This window comes from Pimephales promelas, chromosome 9 (assembly GCF_988280905.1).
Source record: "Pimephales promelas chromosome 9, fPimPro1.hap1.1, whole genome shotgun sequence".
Classification (NCBI taxonomy): Eukaryota; Metazoa; Chordata; class Actinopteri; order Cypriniformes; family Leuciscidae; genus Pimephales; species Pimephales promelas.
Genome location: NC_142777.1, coordinates 6,892,119 through 6,912,708, shown reverse-complemented (window position 1 = coordinate 6,912,708; position 20,590 = coordinate 6,892,119). Strand labels below are relative to the sequence as shown.

Here is a 20,590-nt window from a genome sequence, read left to right as displayed (position 1 = left end):
TTTGCCTGTCTTGTAAAACGTGGTCCTTGCAATCAATAACAATTAATTTGTGGTTGATTGCGGGGATGCACATGTATGCATATGGGTAAAAATTAATAAATTAATATGTAAGACCGGTCTGATCCAAATCCGTATGAATAATTATTAATTATCAATTATTAATTATGATATGCAAATTCCCCCCCCCTGATCAGAACCGACCCAGAGTCTTTACATTTGCGAATTTCCCCACCACTTTTTGCCAGGGTCGATGTTGTCCCAGCACTTTTATACATCTTGCGGCAAGGATGTAACCAATACAAATAAATATCCGGTTACCAAGCAGAGCACTCATTTGTTAAATAAGAGGCGATGTAGCACACTGAAATGTGTTGTTTTTTAAATCAAGTGATCAAAGTGCTCGTTGACGCGATCTGTGGTGCTAATAAAGTGTTCTCTTGTGGCTCGTGCTGCCACAATAAACATCTTCACACGGACGCGCGCTTGATCTGTTGAGGCGAAATCTCTATTCGTACCGGTGAAATCACAAAGTAAAATGCACTCAAACATGTCCCTGCTTGACAACCACTGATAAACATAATCGGTTATAATGATAGGGAAAAAAATAGCCACACGAGTGTGAATTCGAACCCAGAATCTCTTGCACGCCAGTCTAAAGTTCTGTCACTGGACCAACAGCACTTATGATGAAAAGCCAAATTGGATAGATTTCTTCATGTGAAAATTCTTGGCACCAACACATATTAGATCCAGTTAGTCAACAAATTAAACACAATGTACTATTCAAATAGATTGCTGGACATTTGGTATTGTATAGCCTACATCTGATTTATGATTTAACATTGTATTAGAAACTGTGGTAGGAGGGGCATCAATTAGCGCTAGGGGGGGCACGGCCCTGGAATGCCCCACCATAGCGCCGACCCTGTAACAACCATAAACATATTCCGACAGGAAGCAGCGACATCTTGCGCATGCATACAACAAATCACAACAAATCGAGTCACGTCTTTGGGCATGGGCGAGGCTTCTGACGTCACACATGGGCGTGGCTTCTGGGCGTGGCTTCAGAGGTCACACTTGGATGTGGGCCGGGTTGGATATCCACCGCAGGATGCAGCGAGCTGTACTTGAGGTCATAAGCTGCAGAACATGTCATGACAAACACAGACAAAGGGGAAGCTCGTGATGCACCCTGGACCAAGGGCGTAGATTGCGTAGATTACCCCCACATTTTATAAAATGTAAATTTGTCCCCCGCACTTTTTCATAGGGGAAGTGTTCACGAGCCAATGTGTATTTATAGATACAGATTTAAAATTCAAAGAGAAAAGATCGCCTATCTACTGAATCTACACGTGACTTTCACGTTGCCATGGTAATCAGTCACTCGCGCTCGTGCATCACCACACGCCCGTGCTCGCACCCGCACTGAATCCATCGTCGAAGGTCGAAAGGAATTCAAAACGGCGAAAAACACTTCACACTTTTTTTCGCAAAAAAGTCAAGAACTGTAAGTTGTAATGTGGTATCCGAATTTGGTTGCTCATTGTCATTGATGAATAACTTTGCCTAATTTTCTGCCATTATCTAACTTATTTGCTTGAATCATGCAGCGTTGTACTTAACATGTGTACATGATGTTTACCATATAATATATAAGTTATAACCAGAAAGTTTGAAGAAGTTTTAAAAGCATGAAGTTTGAATGTTTTCAATATGAATGACAGTTTTGGTTAAGTAAGACAGACAGACAGACAGACAGACAGACAGATAGACAGATAGATAGATAGATAGCTAATGAAACCTTATTGTAAAGTGTTACCATTCAATATAAATGCAGTATGCAATTGTATGCATTAATGTTCTGATTTAGGTCTTAATTTATAGGGCTCAATAACTTTATTGCACTAATTTAATGTTTTTTTTTCTTCTTCTGTGATGTCAAGATTGATCAAGAAACAGGGAGCGTAGGGTTGTCAGGTCAGAAAGAGGATGACACTCAAAAAAAAGAAAGTTCACCGGTGAAAAGTAATAGACTGGCTTTTAAAAAAAGCTTGAATCATGCAGTGTTGTACTTGTAACATGTGTACATGATGTATAAGGAAACACTTTACAATTTGATTAAAAAGGTTTGTAGACAAACGTTAAGTTTTCTTTAAAAAGCCTAACCAGAAAGTTTGAAGAAGTTTTAAAAGCATGAAGTTTCAATGTTTTCAATATGAAAGACAGTTTTGGTTAAGTAAAACAGACAGACAGACAGACAGACAGACAGATAGATAGATAGATAGATAACTAATGAAACCTTATTGTAAAGTGTTACCATTCAATATAAATGCAGTATGCAATTGTAAAAAAAAAGGTATAATGCTTGACATTCTGTCCCCCTCACTTTTGAAATGATTGCTACGCCCCTGCCCTGGACCGTGACCGTTTAATGTCCCAGACAACCTCTGAGGTCCCTGTATTTCATATCATAGAAAAAAAACAACAACAACATGAAAATATCTTGAGCTTATGTTAACCACAGAAATTTTATCAAGCATTTTACCCAAAAACCATTGACTTCAGGACGATGCGCCCGGAAGTGCTAAAATGTCTACATTTTTACAACTGTGTGTAAAAAAAAGTGTTAACCACACTTCACACATTTTAAAGTCCTTCACTGCAGAGCTAAAAGTGCTTGTGTAAATACAGTACAGTCATTTGGTTGCTGTTGATCTTATGTGCTTCAACACGGTAAGACAAACACACGTATTTGTAAATGAAAACTGATGATTATTTATATAGATGACGCTCATATAACACATGATTCCTGACATTTAAAATTATGCAAATATGCAATTTATCCAAAGCGACTTACATTGCATTTCCAGATACACATTTTACATTATTATCAGTTCTTGACTTGGGAAATATCTTCTGTACATCTAATGATCAGTTCATTTACACAATTTGATGTTGTGCATTAATAATCTTCAGATGTGCAAAGATCTTATTAACACAACAACAACATGAGAATATGTTAGGGTAGCTGTTTAGGTAAAAATAGCTGTTTAGAGTGATGAAATACACTGATTATGAGCATATAAGTGTTTAATGCTGTATCATAGATATATTTTATGCTGATGATTATATTAATGCTGAATTATAGATGTATTTTATGCTGATGTGGGTCAGAATGGCTCCTCGTCTTCCTCTGATCTTTCTGCTCATGATTCACGGTGAGTTAATATTACATTATTTTTTTATATCAGCTGGACTCTTTCGGGTTTGAACAGTTAGTGAAAGGGCCAACACATTCTCTTGGCCATACATTGGATTTAGTGCTGACTTATGGCCTACCTATCTAGGATATTGATGTTTGCGATGCTGGCTTTTCAGACCACAAACCTATATTATTTACAACTACTCTGTACTGTCCTTCTATTAACCATCAGACTTCTACAAAATTGTTTCGGAAAATCAGTGCTGATACTGGGACGGTTTTTTCTGCAGCATTTGAAGTGGCATCTAAATCATGTAATTTAGAAAGTCCCTTAGAGGAACTGAGTGCAGAGGAACATCTAACCCTTTTTAATTCTACCTGTATAAATATTTTAGACGACATTGCTCCCCTAAAACAGAAAACGGTTAAACCAAAATCAGAGCCCTGGCTAAATGATAATATACGTACACTGAGACAGACATGTAGAAGAGCAGAACGGAGGTGGAAAAAAGACAAGCTTCAGGTGTCTTATGAAATTTTGAGGGACTCATTGTGTACTTTTCAAAAAGCAGTAAAAGCCGCCAGGACAAATTGGTCATTTCAAAAAATTGCCATAGACCAAAAATTCTATTTCATACAATTAACTCTGTTGTAAATCCATCTTCGGACGTTCTTCCAAAACCATCTCTAACAATTTGTAATAATTTCCTGCACTTTTTTGTAGATAAGATTGCAAATATTAGATCCCATATCCAACCATCATTGTTAGATCCGTCAAACCCAGTTACTTGTTCTAGTGTCTTTGTTTGAACCCATCTCGCTTGAAACTCTTCAAGAAGTGGTTAACCAGCTGAAGCCAACCACCTCCCAGCTCGACAAGATTTCGACTCACCTTTTAAAGCAAGTTTTAGAGACTGTCGGCCCTACTTTACGGTCCATGATAAATAAGTGCCTTAGTTTAGGGACTATGCCAGAGGGACTGAAACATGCTGTCGTCCAACCCCATATCAAGAAACCAAATCTTGATCCTTCTGACATGTCAAACTTTAGACCAATTTCTAAGCTACCTTTTATCTCGAAGATTATAGAGAAAATAGTGCTTCTACAAATATGAATATGAATAACATTTCTGAAATATTTCAGTCCGGCTTCAGGAAATATCATAGCACAGAGTCTGCGCTGCTGAAAGTTTTAAATGTCATTTACTTAACCGTGGACACGGGTGATCATGCTATTCTGGTGCTATTAGACTTGAGCGCAGCATTTGATACTATAGATCACAATATCCTTATGTCCCGTCTCAAACAATGTGGATGGATCAAGGGAACTGCTCTAAATTGGTTTAATTCATTTTTATCAAACAGAAGTTTTTCAGTTTGCCTTGGAGAATTTTCTTCTGCCACAGCCCCTCTAAACGTTGGTGTTCCGCAGGGATCTATTTTAGCTCCCATTCTTTTCTCTCTGTACATGCTTCCGTTGGGCACCATCTGTAGGAAACACGGTGTTTCGTTCCACTGTTTTGCAGACGACACCCAAATTTATCTTCCACTGAAACTGAGGGATTCAGACTCATTGCAACCTTTATTTGAATGCCTGTTCGACATAAAACACTGGATGTCACTAAATTTTATAAATCTAAATGAATCCAAAACAGTCCCTCCGACAGGTATGATACTCAATATCTACATCTGGAGCGACTAACTTGCTTTCAAAAACCATATGTAAAAAATTTGGGAGTTCTATTTGATGGCTCCCTCAAATTTGATAAGCAGGTAAACTCGGTTGTAAAATCTTGCTTCTACCATCTAAAAGTTGTGGCAAAAGTTACATTTTTGCTGTCCCGCAAAGATTGTGAAAAGGTAATTCATGCACTCGTTTCTACCCGACTTGATTACTGTAATTCTCTTTTTGTGGGAATTAACCAAAGATCGATCTCCCGACTCCAAATGGTGCAAAACTCTGCGGCTAGACTCTTGCTGGGTGTACGTAAGCGCGATCATATTACTCCTATTTTAATGTCTTTACACTGGCTTCCTGTTTTATATAGAATTGATTTTAAAATTCTCTTATGGGTCTTTAAATCCCTAAACGGATTGGCACCTGTATATTTGGCAAGTCTTCTGTCTGTTCATAAGCCTTCGAGATCAGTCTATTGACGGTTCCAAGCTCAAGACTAAAAATGAGAGGGGATCGGGCCTTCTCTGTCTCTGCCCCCAAATTGTGGAATAGCCTCCCACTGAATATTAGAACTGCCCAGACACTCTCTGATTTTAAATCCAAGTTAAAAACTTATTTCTTTTCTTTGGCTTTTACTGTAGTGTAGTGACTGCAAATGTTGTATTATGTGTACGTGTGTTTGTTGTATTGTGTATGATGGAGCTATCTATAAGATTGTAAAGCACTTTGGTCAACTCTGAGTTGTTGTATATAGTGCTATAGAAATAAACTTGACATTGACATTATATTATTTTTATTTTCAAAACCTCATAATGATGGTTTAATGAGCAGTTTTCTGTGGTATGTTAATGCATTTACTTTTGAAACAGGAAGTTTGGGTGAGGCATGTCAATGAGCTTGTTTTCTTTTTTTTCTTTTTTTAGTTAGTTATGTCACAGTCTTGATCACGAATTGCTAATTTTCTACTTGCTACAGTAGCACCTCATTGTAGTACACAAGATCCTAGGGGCGGATCCAAATCTAAGGGGTTGAGAAGGGTACGATTAGGGTTGGGGTTAGGGATCAAGGGGTGGAGACGGTTAGGAATAGGGGTCGGGTTAGGGATCAGGGGGTGGAGATGGGTAGGATTGGGGGTGGGGTTAGGGATCAGGGGGTGGGGATGGGTTTGATTAGGGGTGGGGTTAGGGATTAGGCAGTGGAGATGGGTAGAATTGGGGGTGGGGTTAGGGATCAGGGGGTGGGAATGTGGGATCAGGGGGTGGAGATGGGTGGGGTTAGGGATCAGGCGGTGGAGTATGATTAGGTATATGCAAGGTGATAGGAGTTGGATCTGGATCTAACTCCTCCCCCTGGGTATCATGTTCTGTAGTGAGGACCATCTCACTTGCTATTCAGTGTCAGCTGATTTAGGGGAGGGACTTTCTCACTCATCAGAGGATTTGAATGGGCAAACAGATTTTTTGTTCATTTCTTTCTGGAGATATGATGGAGCAGTGTCAATCCTGTTCCTGGAGATCTACCTTCCTAAAAAGTTCAGCTTCAACCCTGATCAAACATGGCTAATGAAGATCTGCAGAAGCACGTGATGATTACAGACGGCTGTGTGTGATCAGGGTTGGATCTGAATCTAATCTCCAGGAACAGGATTTGGCTCCCTTGAGGAACAGGTTTGTATGTTAAATGATTTTGTCAGCATAGATGTTTTCTTAAGGGCTGTTTACACCTGGCCACTGATTTATCATCTGATTTATCAAAACGATTTCATTTACACCTGGTCACATTAATGTGGTTTTGCAAAACGGATATAAATCCGATCTTCAATTCCCGCGCTATATGCGGATTTAATGAAGTGCACGTCACTGAAAGCAACAGATATGAGCTGCATTTTATTGATCATCAAAATCAGCAAAGACGGTTATAAGAGAGAGCGGCAACAGAACTGGTAAGATCATTTCGTTTCTTTACTTTTAATGAAGATGGTAGTGTTAATCGTCTGCGACTTACTTTCACTTTGATTTGCGATAGAATGTGGCGCGTTGGCTTGATAGGCGTTCAGCTGCTCATCTGAGGTGATGCGCGTCGCAGTAGCGTCATCATATCTAACTAAAATAGCATGACATATAGCCTGTAACACGCTCTCACACGTTTATTTTGGGAGTATTAACATTTGCATATGTGGTTTCAAGAACCAGATGCATTTACACTTGTCCAGTTTCGTCTGGAATGCGGCCCAGACCACCTCCCGAAGTGGTTTGAGCGATCGGATTCAAATCCGTCTCGAATGCGTTTCGGGGGGCATTTACACCTGGTCTTTTCACGATCGGATAGCTATCCGATCACAGAAAACGCATGAAGTGGACAAGTGTAAACGGCCCCTTAGACTTAATTGTGATGTTTTTGGAAAGCGTGCCGCACAAGCCCTCAAAAGTGCAGCCAAAACGTCTCGATCGCCCCCCTGTGACCGGACCTAGTATAGCTCATAACCCCCGCCTCCCCATGTTATTCAATGGGATGCGAGACCAACTAAACAATTAAGGATCTGCAATCAGCAGACATCATTGGAGAAGAACGAAGCAGACAGAGGACACTTAATGAAAGTGCGGGGCGTGTGCTTGCGTTTGATTCAGCGAGAATGAGGCCGCGGCCTTGATTTTGCAGCTTTACTTCCTGCTCACGACTGTGCATGACTGGTCCCGAAACACGCAAGTGCGCAAGATTCAAGTTCCAAGATGTCAGCGTCATATCGAGACACTGGCGGCTTCAGTTCTCTCTGATGGAAAAGAGAGATGGGGCGTCGTCCATCTTTTTTTATTTAGAGGACAGCATGTTGTTCATGACTGATGTGTTTGCTCTGGTTTCACTTCTGTTTATTTCTGCACATCCTGCCTCAAAAGTGATAAAGAAATTCACATTTAGATCAGTTAACACTCAAAAGATTCTGAGAAGATTCACTTATAATATTCCCTGAAATGAGTTTAATGAAGTTTAATGAAGTTTTTGTGATCTGTCACTGCATGAAAAGGGGGATTTTTGGCAATTAATGGCACATAAAATTGTAGTGGAATCTGAGGTTAACGGCTATTAACGGGAATTTTTGGTCAGCACCAAAAACTGTCAGGAACTGCCAGGAATTGACGTGGGCTTTGTTTGTCAGTGTTGCCCCCATGACCCCCCTACCCCCAGGTCTAGAGGTGGCTTTCACATGTAAATGAAATCGCTGAGCCATACAAATGCAAATCAAGTAGCAGTGGTGGAGGTGTGATTACCTTTCTTTAACCAGATGCTTACATTTTAACAATGATTTGTTCATGCAAGTGACTACAACATTTTTAACTAAAGTTTAAAAATTGTAAAGTTTAAAACTATTAGTTTAAAACTAAACTTATTTTCATTTTCTTTAATTTTAAATAATTCTTTGTAATATTTTCCATGTCATTACACGACAAGTTAAAAGATAAATAAAGTCCGGTCTCAATGGAGGTCTGGTCTGTTTTTTAGTTTCGGGTTGTATTTCCATCCATCCATCTTCTTCCGCTTCATCCGGGGCCGGGTCGCGGGGGCAGCAGTCTAAGCAGAGATGCCCAGACTTCCCTCTCCCTAGACACTTCCTCCAGCTCTTCTGGGGGGACACCGAGGCGTTCCCAGGCCAGCCGGGAGACATAGTCTTTCCAGCGTGTCCTAGGTCTTCCCCGGGGCCTCCGCCCAGTGGGACGTGCCCGGAACACCTCCCCAGGGAGGCGTCCAGGAGGCATCCGGAACAGATGCCCGAGCCACCTCAGCTGACCCCTCTCGATGTGGAGGAGCAGCGGCTCTACTCTGAGCTCCTCCCGAGTGACTGAGCTTCTCACCCTATCTCTAAGGGATCGCCCAGCCACCCTGCGGAGAAAGCTCATTTCGGCCGCCTGTATCCGGGATCTTGTCCTTTCGGTCATGACCCAAAGCTCATGACCATAGGTGAGAGTAGGAACGTAGATTGACCGGTAAATCGAGAGCTTTGCCTTACGGCTCAGCTCCTTCTTCACCACAACAGACCGGTACATCGACCGCATTGCTGCAGAAGCTGCACCGATCCGTCTGTCAATCTCCCGTTCCATCCTTCCCTCACTCGTGAACAAAACCCCAAAATTCTTAAACTCTTCCACTTGAGGAAGGATTTCTCCACCAACCTGAAGTGAGCAAGCCACCCTTTTCCGACTGAGGACCATGGCCTCGGATTTGGAGGTGCTGATTCTCATCCCAGCCGCTTCACACTCGGCTGCAAACCGTCCCAGTGCATGCTGAAGGTCAAGGTGTGAAGGGGCCAACGCGACAACATAATCCGCAAAAAGCAGAGACGAAATCGTGCGGTCCCCAAACCTGACACCCTCCGGCCCCTGGCTGCGCCTAGAAATTCTGTCCATAAAAATTATGAACAGAACCGGCGACAAAGGGCAGCCCTGCTGGAGTCCAACATGCACTGGGAAGAAGTCTGACTTATTACCGGCAATGCGAACCAAGCTCCTGCTTCGGTCTTACAGGGACCGGACAGCCCTTAGCAAAGGACCCCGGACCCCATATTCCCGGAGCACCCTCCACAGGCCGCCTCGGGGGACACAGTCGAATGCCCTCTCCAAATCCACAAAACACATGTGGACTGGTTGGGCAAACTCCCATGAACCCTCCAGCACCCTGTAGAGAGTGTAGAGCTTGGTCCAGTGTTCCACGGCCCGGACGAAAACCACAATGTTCCTCCTGAATCCGAGGTTCCACTATCGGCCGTATTCTCCTCTCCAGTACCCTGGCATAGACTTTCCCAGGGAGGCTGAGAAGTGTGATCCCCCTGTAGTTGGAACCAGTGTTGTATAAAGTACTAGAAAGCAATACTTGAGTAAAAGTACAAGTATCATACAAGAAAAAGACTTTGGTAGAAGTGAAAGTTGCCTTTTAGAATATTACTTAAGTAAAAGTCTTAAAGTATCTGATATATACTGTACTTAAGTATCAAAAGTAATTTTCTGATATTTAATGTACTTAAGTATTTGAAGTAAAAGTAAAAAGTTTATATATATATAACAGAGAATTCTAAACACTCCGATTGCCACCCTTACTAGACAATTAACACTATTAACACTAAAAACACTATTAACTGTTGTTTGTGTTTTGTAGCCTTTACTGTACTTGTGTTATTGTTTATCTCACACTGCATGTACCTTAAGTTAGATGCTCTACTAAGAAAGAAAAAAGCACTGTGACTTTGATCAATAATGCAAGCCTATATTCACAATTTATAACATTAGCCCAACATTATCCAATATCCACTGAGTTTTGAGGTAATTAACATTAAAGGGCACCTATTATGGAAAATTCACTTTTACATGGTGTTTGAACATAATGTGTGTTGGCAGTGTGTGAGCAAAACCACCCTAGAATGATAAAAATCCACCCAGTGGTTTTTTTACAATCTCAATAAATCATCTGCACTGTCTCAGAACGAGCTGTTATTATGCTTTTGAAAACGTGAATAGCCCTTAACACTTTATAACCTCCCACTGATTAACGCAGTTTTCAAATAATATTTCTCAATCTAACATTAGCCTACCTGAGGAAATATTTGGCCCAGCAGTTAACGTTATGCTATACCAGACCAGTTAAGTGTGTTTCAGTACATGTATTTGAGAGTTCTCTGTTAAATTAAATTCAACGTTAACGTTGAAGTTAGGGTTAGTTAAACATGTGCGCCATATCAGCTAATTAGCATCGTTAACAAGCAGACATTAGCCTGGCCATCACGTTAGCCAGATATCTCTAATACGGCTTATGATAACAATGTTGAATCACTCTTATATGGTGGCATTACTGAATAACTATTAATTTAACCTACCTCGATGTGCTTCTTCAGGTTGGACGGAGAGTTTTTGAACGACAAAATTTCAGTTTTTTTCGGTAGGCATAAGAGGCACTTCATCCGGTAGGAAGAATCTTTCGATCCAATGTACAAAAACATTTCTTTCAAATACGGCCACGGGTGTATAACGTTATCTTCATCACTATCGTCGGGGTGGTTGTCTGTGATAACGGCAGGTCCTTCAGGTGCTTCCATGGCGGTATAGCTACAGTTGTGCTGCTTCCTCCTCCTTTGGCAATGGCAACAAACAAGCATTCGCGCTGAAAAAGAGCGTGCGTAGCGTAGCGTGATGCAATCTAGCGCAGTGATTCGCCAAACCTCCCTTATTGCAGTCGCACACATTTCTTCTGATTTTATTTTGTAGTAATGAGTAACGAAGATGAAGTGGAAATATAGCGGAGTAAAAGTATACATTTTATCTAGGAAATGTAGTGGAGTAAAAGTGAAAGTTGACATACATTTAAATAGCGAAGTAAAGTACAGATACGTGAAATTTCTACTTAAGTACAGTAACGAAGTATTTGTACTCCGTTACATTACAACACTGGTTGGAACACACCCTCCGGTCCCCCTTCTTAAAAAGAGGAACCACCATCCCGGTCTGCCATCCCAGAGGCACTGTCCCCGACCGCCACGCGATGCTGCAGAGGCGTGTCAACCAAGACATCCCCACAACATCCAGAGACTTGAGGTATTCAGGGCGGATCTCATCCACCCCCGGTGCCTTGCCACCGAGGAGTTTCTTGACTACCTCGGTGACCTCAGCTAGGGTGATGGACGAGTCCACCTCTGAGCCCTCAGCCTCTGCTTCCTCAATGGAAGACGTGGCGGCGGGATTGAGGAGATCCTCGAAGTATTCCTTCCACCGCCCGACGACATCCCCAGTTGAGGTCAACAACCGCCCACCCCTACTGTAAACAGCATTGGTGGGGGACTGTTTCCCCCTCCTGAGGCACCGGACAGTTTGCCAGAATCTCTTCGAGGCCAACCGATAGTCCTTCTCCATGGCCTAACCGAACTCCTCCCAGGCCCGAGTTTTTGCCTCCACAACCACCCGGGCCGCAGTCCGCTTGGCCTGCCGGTACCTGTCAGCTGCCTCCGGAGTCCCACGAGCCAACCAGTCCCGATAGGACTCCTTCTTCAGCTTGACGGCATCCTTTACTTCCGGTGTCCACCACCGGGTTCGAGGATTGCCGCCTCGACAGGCACCGGAGACCTTACGGCCAAAGCTCCGGGCAGCCGCTTCGACAATGGAGGTGGAGAACATGGTCCACTCAGACTCAATATCTCCAGCCTCCCTTGCGATCTGGTCGTAGCTCTGCCGGAGGTGAGAGTTGAAGATCTCTCTGACAGGAGATTCGGCCAAACGTTCCCAGCAAACCCTTACAGTACGCTTGGGTCTGCCAAGTCTGTCCAGCCTCCTCCCCCACCATCAGATCCACCTCACCACCAGGTGGTGATCAGTTGACAGCTCCGCCCCTCTCTTCACCTGAGTGTCCAAGACATACGGCCGCAGGTCAGATGAAACGATCACAAAGTCGATCATCGACCTACGACCTAGGGTGTCCTGGTGCCACGTGCACTGGTGGACACCCTTATGCTTGAACATGGTGTTCGTTATGGCTAAAAACTGTAACTAGCACAGAAGTCCAATAACTGAACACCACTCGGGTTCAGGTCGGGGGGGGGGGGGGCGTTCCTCCCAATCACGCCCCTCCAGGTGTCACTGTTGTTGCCCACGTGAGCGTTGAAGTCCCCCAGTAGAACGACGGAGTCCCCAGTTGGAGCACTTTCCAGCACTCCTCCCAGAGACCCCAAGAAGGCCGGGTACTCTGCACTGCTGTTCGGCCCGTAGGCACAAACGGCAGTGAGAGACCTATCCCGACCCGTTGGCGCAGGGAAACGACCCTCTCGTTCACCGGGGTAAACTCCAACACATGGCGGCTGAGCTGGGGGGCTATTAGTAAACCCACACCAGCTCGTCGCCTCTCACCATGGACAACTCCAGAGTGGTGAAGAGTCCATCCTCTCTCAAGGAGTGTGGTTCCAGAGCCCAAGCCATGTGTAGAGGTGATCCCGACTATCTCTAGTCGGAACCTCTCAACCTCACGCACAATCTCAGGCTCCTTCCCCACCAGCGAGGTGACGTTCCACGTCCCTAAGGCTAGTTTCTATGTCCAGGGATCGGGTCGCCGAGGCCCCTGCCTTTGACTGCCGCCCGATCCTCTCTGCACCGGCCCCTTACGGCTCCTCCTGCAGGTGGTGAGCCCACGGAAAGGCGGCCCCACGTTACTCCTTCGGGCTGAGCCCGGCCGGACCCCGTGGGGAGAGGGCCTGGCTCCAGGGTGGGGCCCCGGCTGCGCCATACCGGGCGACGTCACGGTCCTTAAATGTACTGTTCTCATAAGGGGGTTGTTGAACTGCTCTTAGTCTGACCCGTCACCTAGGACCTGTTTGCCTCGGGAGACCCTCAGACCTCAGACATATGAAGACAAGGCATCATACCTCAGACTAAAAGGCTTCAGTTATTGGACAAAACGGCATCACGCCTCAGACTGAAAAGCTTCAGGTCTCAGGAAAAACAATGTCAGGTGTCAGGTCTCGTACAATTAGGCATCAGACAAAACAGCCACAGACAAAAAGGCATCAGGCAAAACAGCCTCAGACTAAAAGGCATCAGGCAAAACAGCCTCAGACTAAAAGGCATCATACATAAAGGCATCAGGCGAAACGGACTCAGACTAAAAGGCATCAGACAAAACAGCCTCAGACAAAAAGGCATCAGGCAAAACAGCCTCAGACAAAAAGGCATCAGGCAAAACAGCCTCAGACTAAAAGGCATCAGACATAAAGGCCTCAGGCGAAACAGACTCAGATGGAGTTTGGAGGTTCGCATTGCCCCGCCTCTTGTGACGTCACGTTTACACGCGGTTCATAGCTCGAAAGAACCAAAGAAAGCTTTACTTCACAATAGTTTGCACATATTATGTCATCTAACATTTCAAACGTGCAAATAAAACTCGCGAAATGCATGTTCTCTTCTGCATACAATGAAATTAGTGTAACATTTAATTAAAACATTTATGAACGATAGCCTATATAGCCTAACACTAAGATTTTAAAAATGTTTTTAAAAGTATCTTCTGCTCACCAAGGCTGCATTTATTTGATTAAAAAACAGTAATATTGTGAAATATTATTCCAATGTAAATCATCTGTTTTCTATGCTGCCCTACAAAGTCTAAGTGCAGTAAATAAGCCTACGCAAACAAAGAAACAGGGAAAAAGGCCTTTGAAGTTTTTTATACCAGCCAGTTAAACATGTTATGGGTAGATAATTTAGTGGTAATGCATCTCCGAAATGGGACATAATTGAACCCAGATATTTTTTCACAAGACAGAACACATGTCATAAAGCCCATTACAAGTACTCAGTCATTTTTGACAAAATTACTGTTACTGCGCTTTGCCTTTGTAGGGCAGTATGTGAATATACAGTAGGCCTAAAGTGTAATTTATTCCTGTGATTAAAATTGAAAGTTCAGCATCATTAATCCAGGCTTCAGTGTCACATGATCCTTCAGAAATCACTCTATTATGATGATTTGATGCTCAAGAAACATTCATTATGTTTATCAGTGTTGAAAACAGTTGTGTACATTTTTTTTTCAAAATTCTTTGAAGAGAGAACAGCAAAAGAACAAAAGAATCTTTCAAAAGAACATCATTTATCTGAAATCTAAAGCTTTTGTAACATTAAACACTACCGTTTAAAAGTTTGGGGTCAGTAAGAATTTTTGTTTTATATTTGGGGGGAAATAAATAAAATAAATAAAAACATTTATTCATCAAGGATGAGTTAAACTGATCAAAGTTACTGTAAAGACATTTATAATGTTAGAAAATAATTTATTTTAAATAAATGCTGTTCTTTTTAACATTCTATTCATCAAAATTTTGGAAAAAAAATTGTACATAACTGTTTTCAACATTGATAATAATAATGAATGTTTCTTGAGCATTAAATAATCATATTAGAGTGATTTAATCGTGTTCATTGTGTTGTCTGGAGTAATGCTGAAAATGATGCTGAAAATTTAGCTTTAATCACAGGAATAAATTACACTTTACAACATTAGAAAAAATCTTAGTGATATATATGCTCTAAGTAAATCCCAGACAGCAAACTGACATTGAATCAACGTGGAAACGACGTCTCTCATGACATTGAAACAACGTTGATTTTGCTCATCGAATTAACATTGAACCAACGTCAGACGGTTATTATTATTATTATTGGGGAGGGGTTTACCCAAGCCTGTATTTCTAAAGTTCCAGGGTGACCAATAGCAACAGATCTACCAACCAATCAGATGTGATTGATGATTTGATGTCATTTGTTTAACCCAATGACTGAGAAGCTTGGTCGGGCTGCTGGAGATGCGGCTGCTTTTATATGGCAATAAAGTTGTTAATCCCGCGCGGGGGTGCCTATACGTTTCCGACGATTTTCGGCACAGGCGAACGCGCGACGCTGAAAACGTCCAATAACTGCCGGAGATTAGTGGGATTCACGGCAGTTTACAGGGATGAAAACCCCACATTTCATGCAGTGTGTTGGAACTGATAAAACAACATTTTCAGCAGTGTGAATTCTGTGTTTCAGGGGTTTCTAGTGCTAATTGGGGTGTGAGTTACAATCCTACACACATCTGTGCACTAAACGGCTCAACAGTGATCATGAGATGCACTTATACATACCCTACTGGATATCAGATCAAGAAAGTGTTCTGGACCAAAACAAAAGATAAAGAGAAACATGAAGAGTTTCCAGATCTGTCTGAGGACCCTGAATACAGTCAGAGGCTTCAGTATCTGGGAGATAAACAGCAGGACTGCACCGTCAGACTGAGTCATGTGACACTGAAGGATTCACACATGTACTATTTCAGATTCATCACTGATAAAGAAAAATGGATTGGTAAATCTGGAATGTCTCTTACTGTCACAGGTGACTTTTATCTCTTAATAAAAATACAATAATAATAGACTGTGACAGCAGCACTAGATATAATGTGTGTGTTGTGTTCAGATCTTCAGGTGGAGTCTCCTGACAATGTGACAGAGGGAGATTCAGTCAGTCTGACATGTAAAAGCAGCTGCGCTCTGACTGACAGAGCAACATTCATCTGGAACAGAAACTCACAGCCATTAACTGAGAGAAGAGACAGAAACAATGAACTCCTGCTGCAGTCAGTCAGAAGAGAGGATTCAGGCAGATATAGCTGTGCTGTAGACGGACACACACACGTCTCTCCTGATGTTCACCTCAATGTCCACTGGTTGTCCTCCTTTCATGGCAAGAGGAGATTATTTCGCATTTGGGATTTTCTGTGTGTTTGATCTGGATTTAATTTAGTCTTTTTAAAAAACAGAGATTGTGTTTAAATTACATGATTTAAGGGTTTCATTTTTGTCCGTTTTAGACCCACCGAGGAACGTCTCAGTGTTGATAAATGGATCTGGTGAAATAGTGGAGGGAGATTCAGTGACTCTGAAGTGCATCAGTGACTCAAACCCTCCTGCTCTGAACTTCAGCTGGTTTAAGGAGAATGAAAGCTCAGCTGTTGGATCTGGACAGAGTTTCAGTGCACTTCAGAGTGGACGCTTCTACTGTCAGGCTCACAATCGACATGGATCTCAGAGATCAGACGCTGTAACAGTCACAGGTGAAGCTTTTATTAAAGGATTAGTTCACTTTTGAAAAAACTTTTGCTGATAATTTACTCACCCCCCATGTCATCCAAGATGTCCATGTCTTTCTTTCCTCAGTCGAAAAGAAATTTAGGTTTTTGATGAAAACATTCCAGGATTTTTCTCCATATAATGGACTTCAATGGGAACCGGATGGTTCAGGTCCAAAAGACGGTTAATAACAGTTTCAGATGCAGCTTCAAATGTCTTTAAACGATATCAGACGATGAATAAGGGTCTTATCATGCGAAACGATCGGTTATTTCAAAGCTTATTCCAAAAATGTAACTTTTCTAAGGACAAATGCTAGCCTTGCTATATTCTGTGAGGCGCGTTTGCAACGTCACGTATTACGTAATTACGTTCAAAAGGTCACGGGAGACGTAGCCAAAAGTACAGAGTCAGTGTTTACAAGTTGAACGCATAGATTGAACGTGCAAACTAACTCAAACACCGTTTACAAAAAAAGGAATTAAAAGGAAAAACAACGATGTCGGACGATTTTGATTCTGTACTTTCGGCTACGTCGCCGTGACCTTTTGAACGTAATTACGTATTACGTGACGTTGCAAACGCGCCTCACAGAATATAGCAAGGCTAGCATTTGTCCTTATAAAAGTTACATTTTTGGAATAAGTTTTGAAATAACCGATCGTTTGGCATGATAAGACCCTTATTCATCGTCTGGTGTCGTTTAAAGACATTTGAAGCTGCATCTGAAACTGTTATTAACCGTCTTTTGATACTTGAACCATCCGGTTCCCTTTGAAGTCCATTATATGGAGAAAAATCCTGGAATGTTTTCATCAAAAACCTTAATTTCTTTTCGACTGAGGAAAGAAAGACATGGACATCTTGGATGACATGGGGGTGAGTAAATTATAAGCAAAAGTTTTTTCAAAAGTGAACTAATCCTTTAACACACTCCTGTATCTTCACATCATTCATCAGTTTGGAGAGTTAATCATGATGATCTTCCTCTTTCAGTTCATCACATTGCTGGTAGGAATGTGATTGTGATCACAGCGACATCTGGAGGATTATTCATCATCATCATCATCATCTTCAACATACTATTTATAATGTAAATTAAATAATAGAGTATAAATGTAATTTACTTAAAGGTGCATTGCGCAACATTTCATGTTAAAAATACCAGTTTTTCTAACCCATAAATGCTTTAACAATTGCCTAATGGGCTGAATGAGCCCTTCTCTGATCACTGCGATCGCCTCTATTATCCTGTACAGTAAAATACAGTTTTTGAGACTGATGTCATGCGCGTTCACTTTCACCTTTTGTCTAGTGCCAGGCGTAGGAATAAGACGAGAGTCAACATTGGGAAGCTTTCAACAAATGGAGAGATCTCCGGTCTGCTCTAGGGCTCAAACCGGATCAAAGTAATAACTTATCCACAAGTTTCCTACGCCCCATGAGGCCTTGCGTCAAAAGTGGGCGCGACTTCCGGTTGGAAGTAAACAAAGCGCGATTTGACATGCTTGACACTCGTTCATTCAACAGTTGACAGTCATTCAAGTTATAGAGATCCAAACTAGCTAACGATGTGGGCACACAACCTCAACGAAATTAAAAAGGGTGAAATAACAGTACTTCTACCCTCCGCAGTAGTTGATTGGGAGTATTATAATAACATTATTAATTATCAATACTTATCAAGGCATGGTGACAGACAGTTGTGCGAGCTGACAAACAATTAAAATAAAAAATACACACTTAGTCATTGTGCTTTGGAGTTTATTCAAAATTATAAATGAATGTGCTACTTGAATACATTAACTGGCACATTTGGTATTCTGTCAACACAGGCTTTGATCCTGAGTTTAGGTGTAACATCAGTAGCGAACAGCCAAACACATGCTGAGAGAGTTTATAGAATATTAAGAATTTAAACAAATGTACATAGGAAGATTCGTCGTCTTTTGGGAGGTGATGGAAACTACAGTCGTTGGCAGGATCAGAGACGCTGGCAGAATCACTCTGATATCCTTTTCAGCTTATGTTCAAAACAATCACGTTTAAGCCACTGAACTAGTTTAGTCCGGTTATACATACAACCGCGAACAGCACATGTTGTCCCTGAGCTCCGTAACAACATCTCTCATAAAGATTTGCGTCTTTAAATAGTAAAATAATTCTCCGAAAAACAGCTAGCCTCTTCGCTAACTAACACACAAAATACCATTGGAATGCTACTTCCGCCGCCTCACCGGAAATTTCACCCACTTTATTTTTTACAGGAGCGCCCCTCGGAAACTTGTGGATATTGTTCATGAAAGTGTTTCCATAATGATACAATCATAAGTGGATACAGTAAACACATAAAACAGTTCAACATGGAGATAGATGGAAACAAAAGCCCGAAGTTTTCCCCTCACACACACACACACACACACATAAGTGTGTAATTTACTTAAGGTAATTTACAGGTTTATTACTTTTATTACCTCTGGAGTCATTATGACTGCAATAAAAGATTTGTGTGGCTGATGCTCCCTTGGTTATGAACAGCTTGTGCAAGCGTGTGTGTGTGTGTGTGTGTGAGAGAGTGGTTCATGAGCATGCACACATTTGGTTGCAGTTTCGCTTGTCGCCAGAGGGGGCGTAGTTCTGCAAAAACTTGCGGAGACTTGCGCAATGCACCTTTAAAAACAAATGTAGAAGGATGTGTCATTATTATCTATATATGAATTATATTTCCTTTTTTGACAGTACAAGAAAAATAATTAACAGACAATCTGCAATACACAAGTGTGAGGTGAGTGGAATAACAACTACAGAATAAACTCTCTCTCTCTCTCTCTCTAATATATACAGTAATATATTTCTCTCTGTTTATCTATAGGATGATGATACAGGCTCATATGCAGCTCTTGACCTCAAATCCAGATCATCTGATGTCTACGACACACTCACAGTAAATTGAATATCAAAAACTACACGTGCAAAAGAATGTGTTCATTCAAAACTCGGGTGATAAATAATCAATGTGTTTTTCCCATAGACTGTCCATCCCATACCTGATGTTCAGCAGTCAGACTCTTCTGAATATGAGAATCTGTCCATAAGAATCCATATCACCAATAAAGAAGGAAATGTCCTCACGACTAGTAGATTCAAGTCAGTGTAATCCTTCACGGAGTGAAAATAGATTTCACATACAGTATATGACTGATCACTATATTAAATGGTTTAACAGTAGATTTGAAAATATACAGAATAATATATTGTGTTAATATGTTACAGTAAATTGAATAATACATAAGGAATTGCCGCTTTTCATATATTGAAAAATGTACCAATGTTTACTAAAATATCATAATGTATGTAATTTTAAATTCAGTAATACACTTTATAATAGGTAAATGAGGGATCAGATATGGTATTCCATGTGTAATATAAACATTCATGCAATATAAACACATAAAAAAATATATAATGCAATATATTCCTGATGCTTTTAATTTTTGTACATTTAGTGTTTAGAATTTTAAGCTGATTAACAAAAAGCATAATTTCATGTATTCAAATACTCAGCCATTATATTATTGTCATGTTGAAAAGTGCACAGTGATGCCTATAAATACAATCATGTTGCTAACCTTAATATTGGCTGTAGGCCAATCATCACCCAAACCACAGGCTCTCGTCTTCAGCACAATGGTCACCCCAAAAACTCACACACACCAGAAAACCTGTAAAAAAAAAAAAAAAAATAGAACATTAAAGTCCCCGTGAAATCAAAATTGAACCTATTTACTTTGTTAGCGCATATTACTGGTCTTGTGGTGAACAATTAATCCGTGCAAGTAAAAATATATAAAAAAATGTTTTACCTTGGTAATCTTTAATCAAAATCTGAAAAGTTACTTCCAGTCTGGAATGCTTTCTTTTTCTGATGACGTAGGTTTCACAGTTTGGGTGTGGAAACGCTTAACCACTCCCCTCAAACCGTTAGTTTACTATGAGCGAGAGATGGAGAGGAGGAGCGCTAGAGTAAAACCCTGCCCTCTGTTTCACTTGGAAATACGTCACAGCACTGGAGAAAA

At 41.4% G+C, this 20,590-nt stretch overlaps 1 protein-coding gene across 1 annotated transcript; it reads left to right on the top strand.

The window, feature by feature from the left end:
- Positions 1 to 2,724: 2,724 nt before the first annotated feature.
- On the top strand, positions 2,725 to 19,879 carry LOC120494827 (B-cell receptor CD22). Its single transcript, XM_089134712.1, has 9 exons — positions 2,725 to 2,739; positions 3,155 to 3,224; positions 15,436 to 15,780; positions 15,862 to 16,110; positions 16,256 to 16,498; positions 17,511 to 17,607; positions 19,254 to 19,299; positions 19,387 to 19,458; positions 19,546 to 19,879. The coding sequence occupies exons 1-9, from the start codon at positions 2,725 to 2,727 to the stop codon at positions 19,669 to 19,671; spliced, it is 1,263 nt and encodes a 420-aa protein (XP_088990838.1). The 3' UTR covers positions 19,672 to 19,879.
- Positions 19,880 to 20,590: the final 711 nt, after the last annotated feature.

Excerpts from the sequence above, each read along its gene's own strand:
- LOC120494827 (XM_089134712.1), top strand. Across the intron at positions 16,111-16,255 it reads TGTTCACCTCAATGTCCACT|ACCCACCGAGGAACGTCTCA; the intron begins GGTTGTCCTCCT and ends TGTCCGTTTTAG. Across the intron at positions 19,300-19,386 it reads CTGCAATACACAAGTGTGAG|GATGATGATACAGGCTCATA; the intron begins GTGAGTGGAATA and ends GTTTATCTATAG.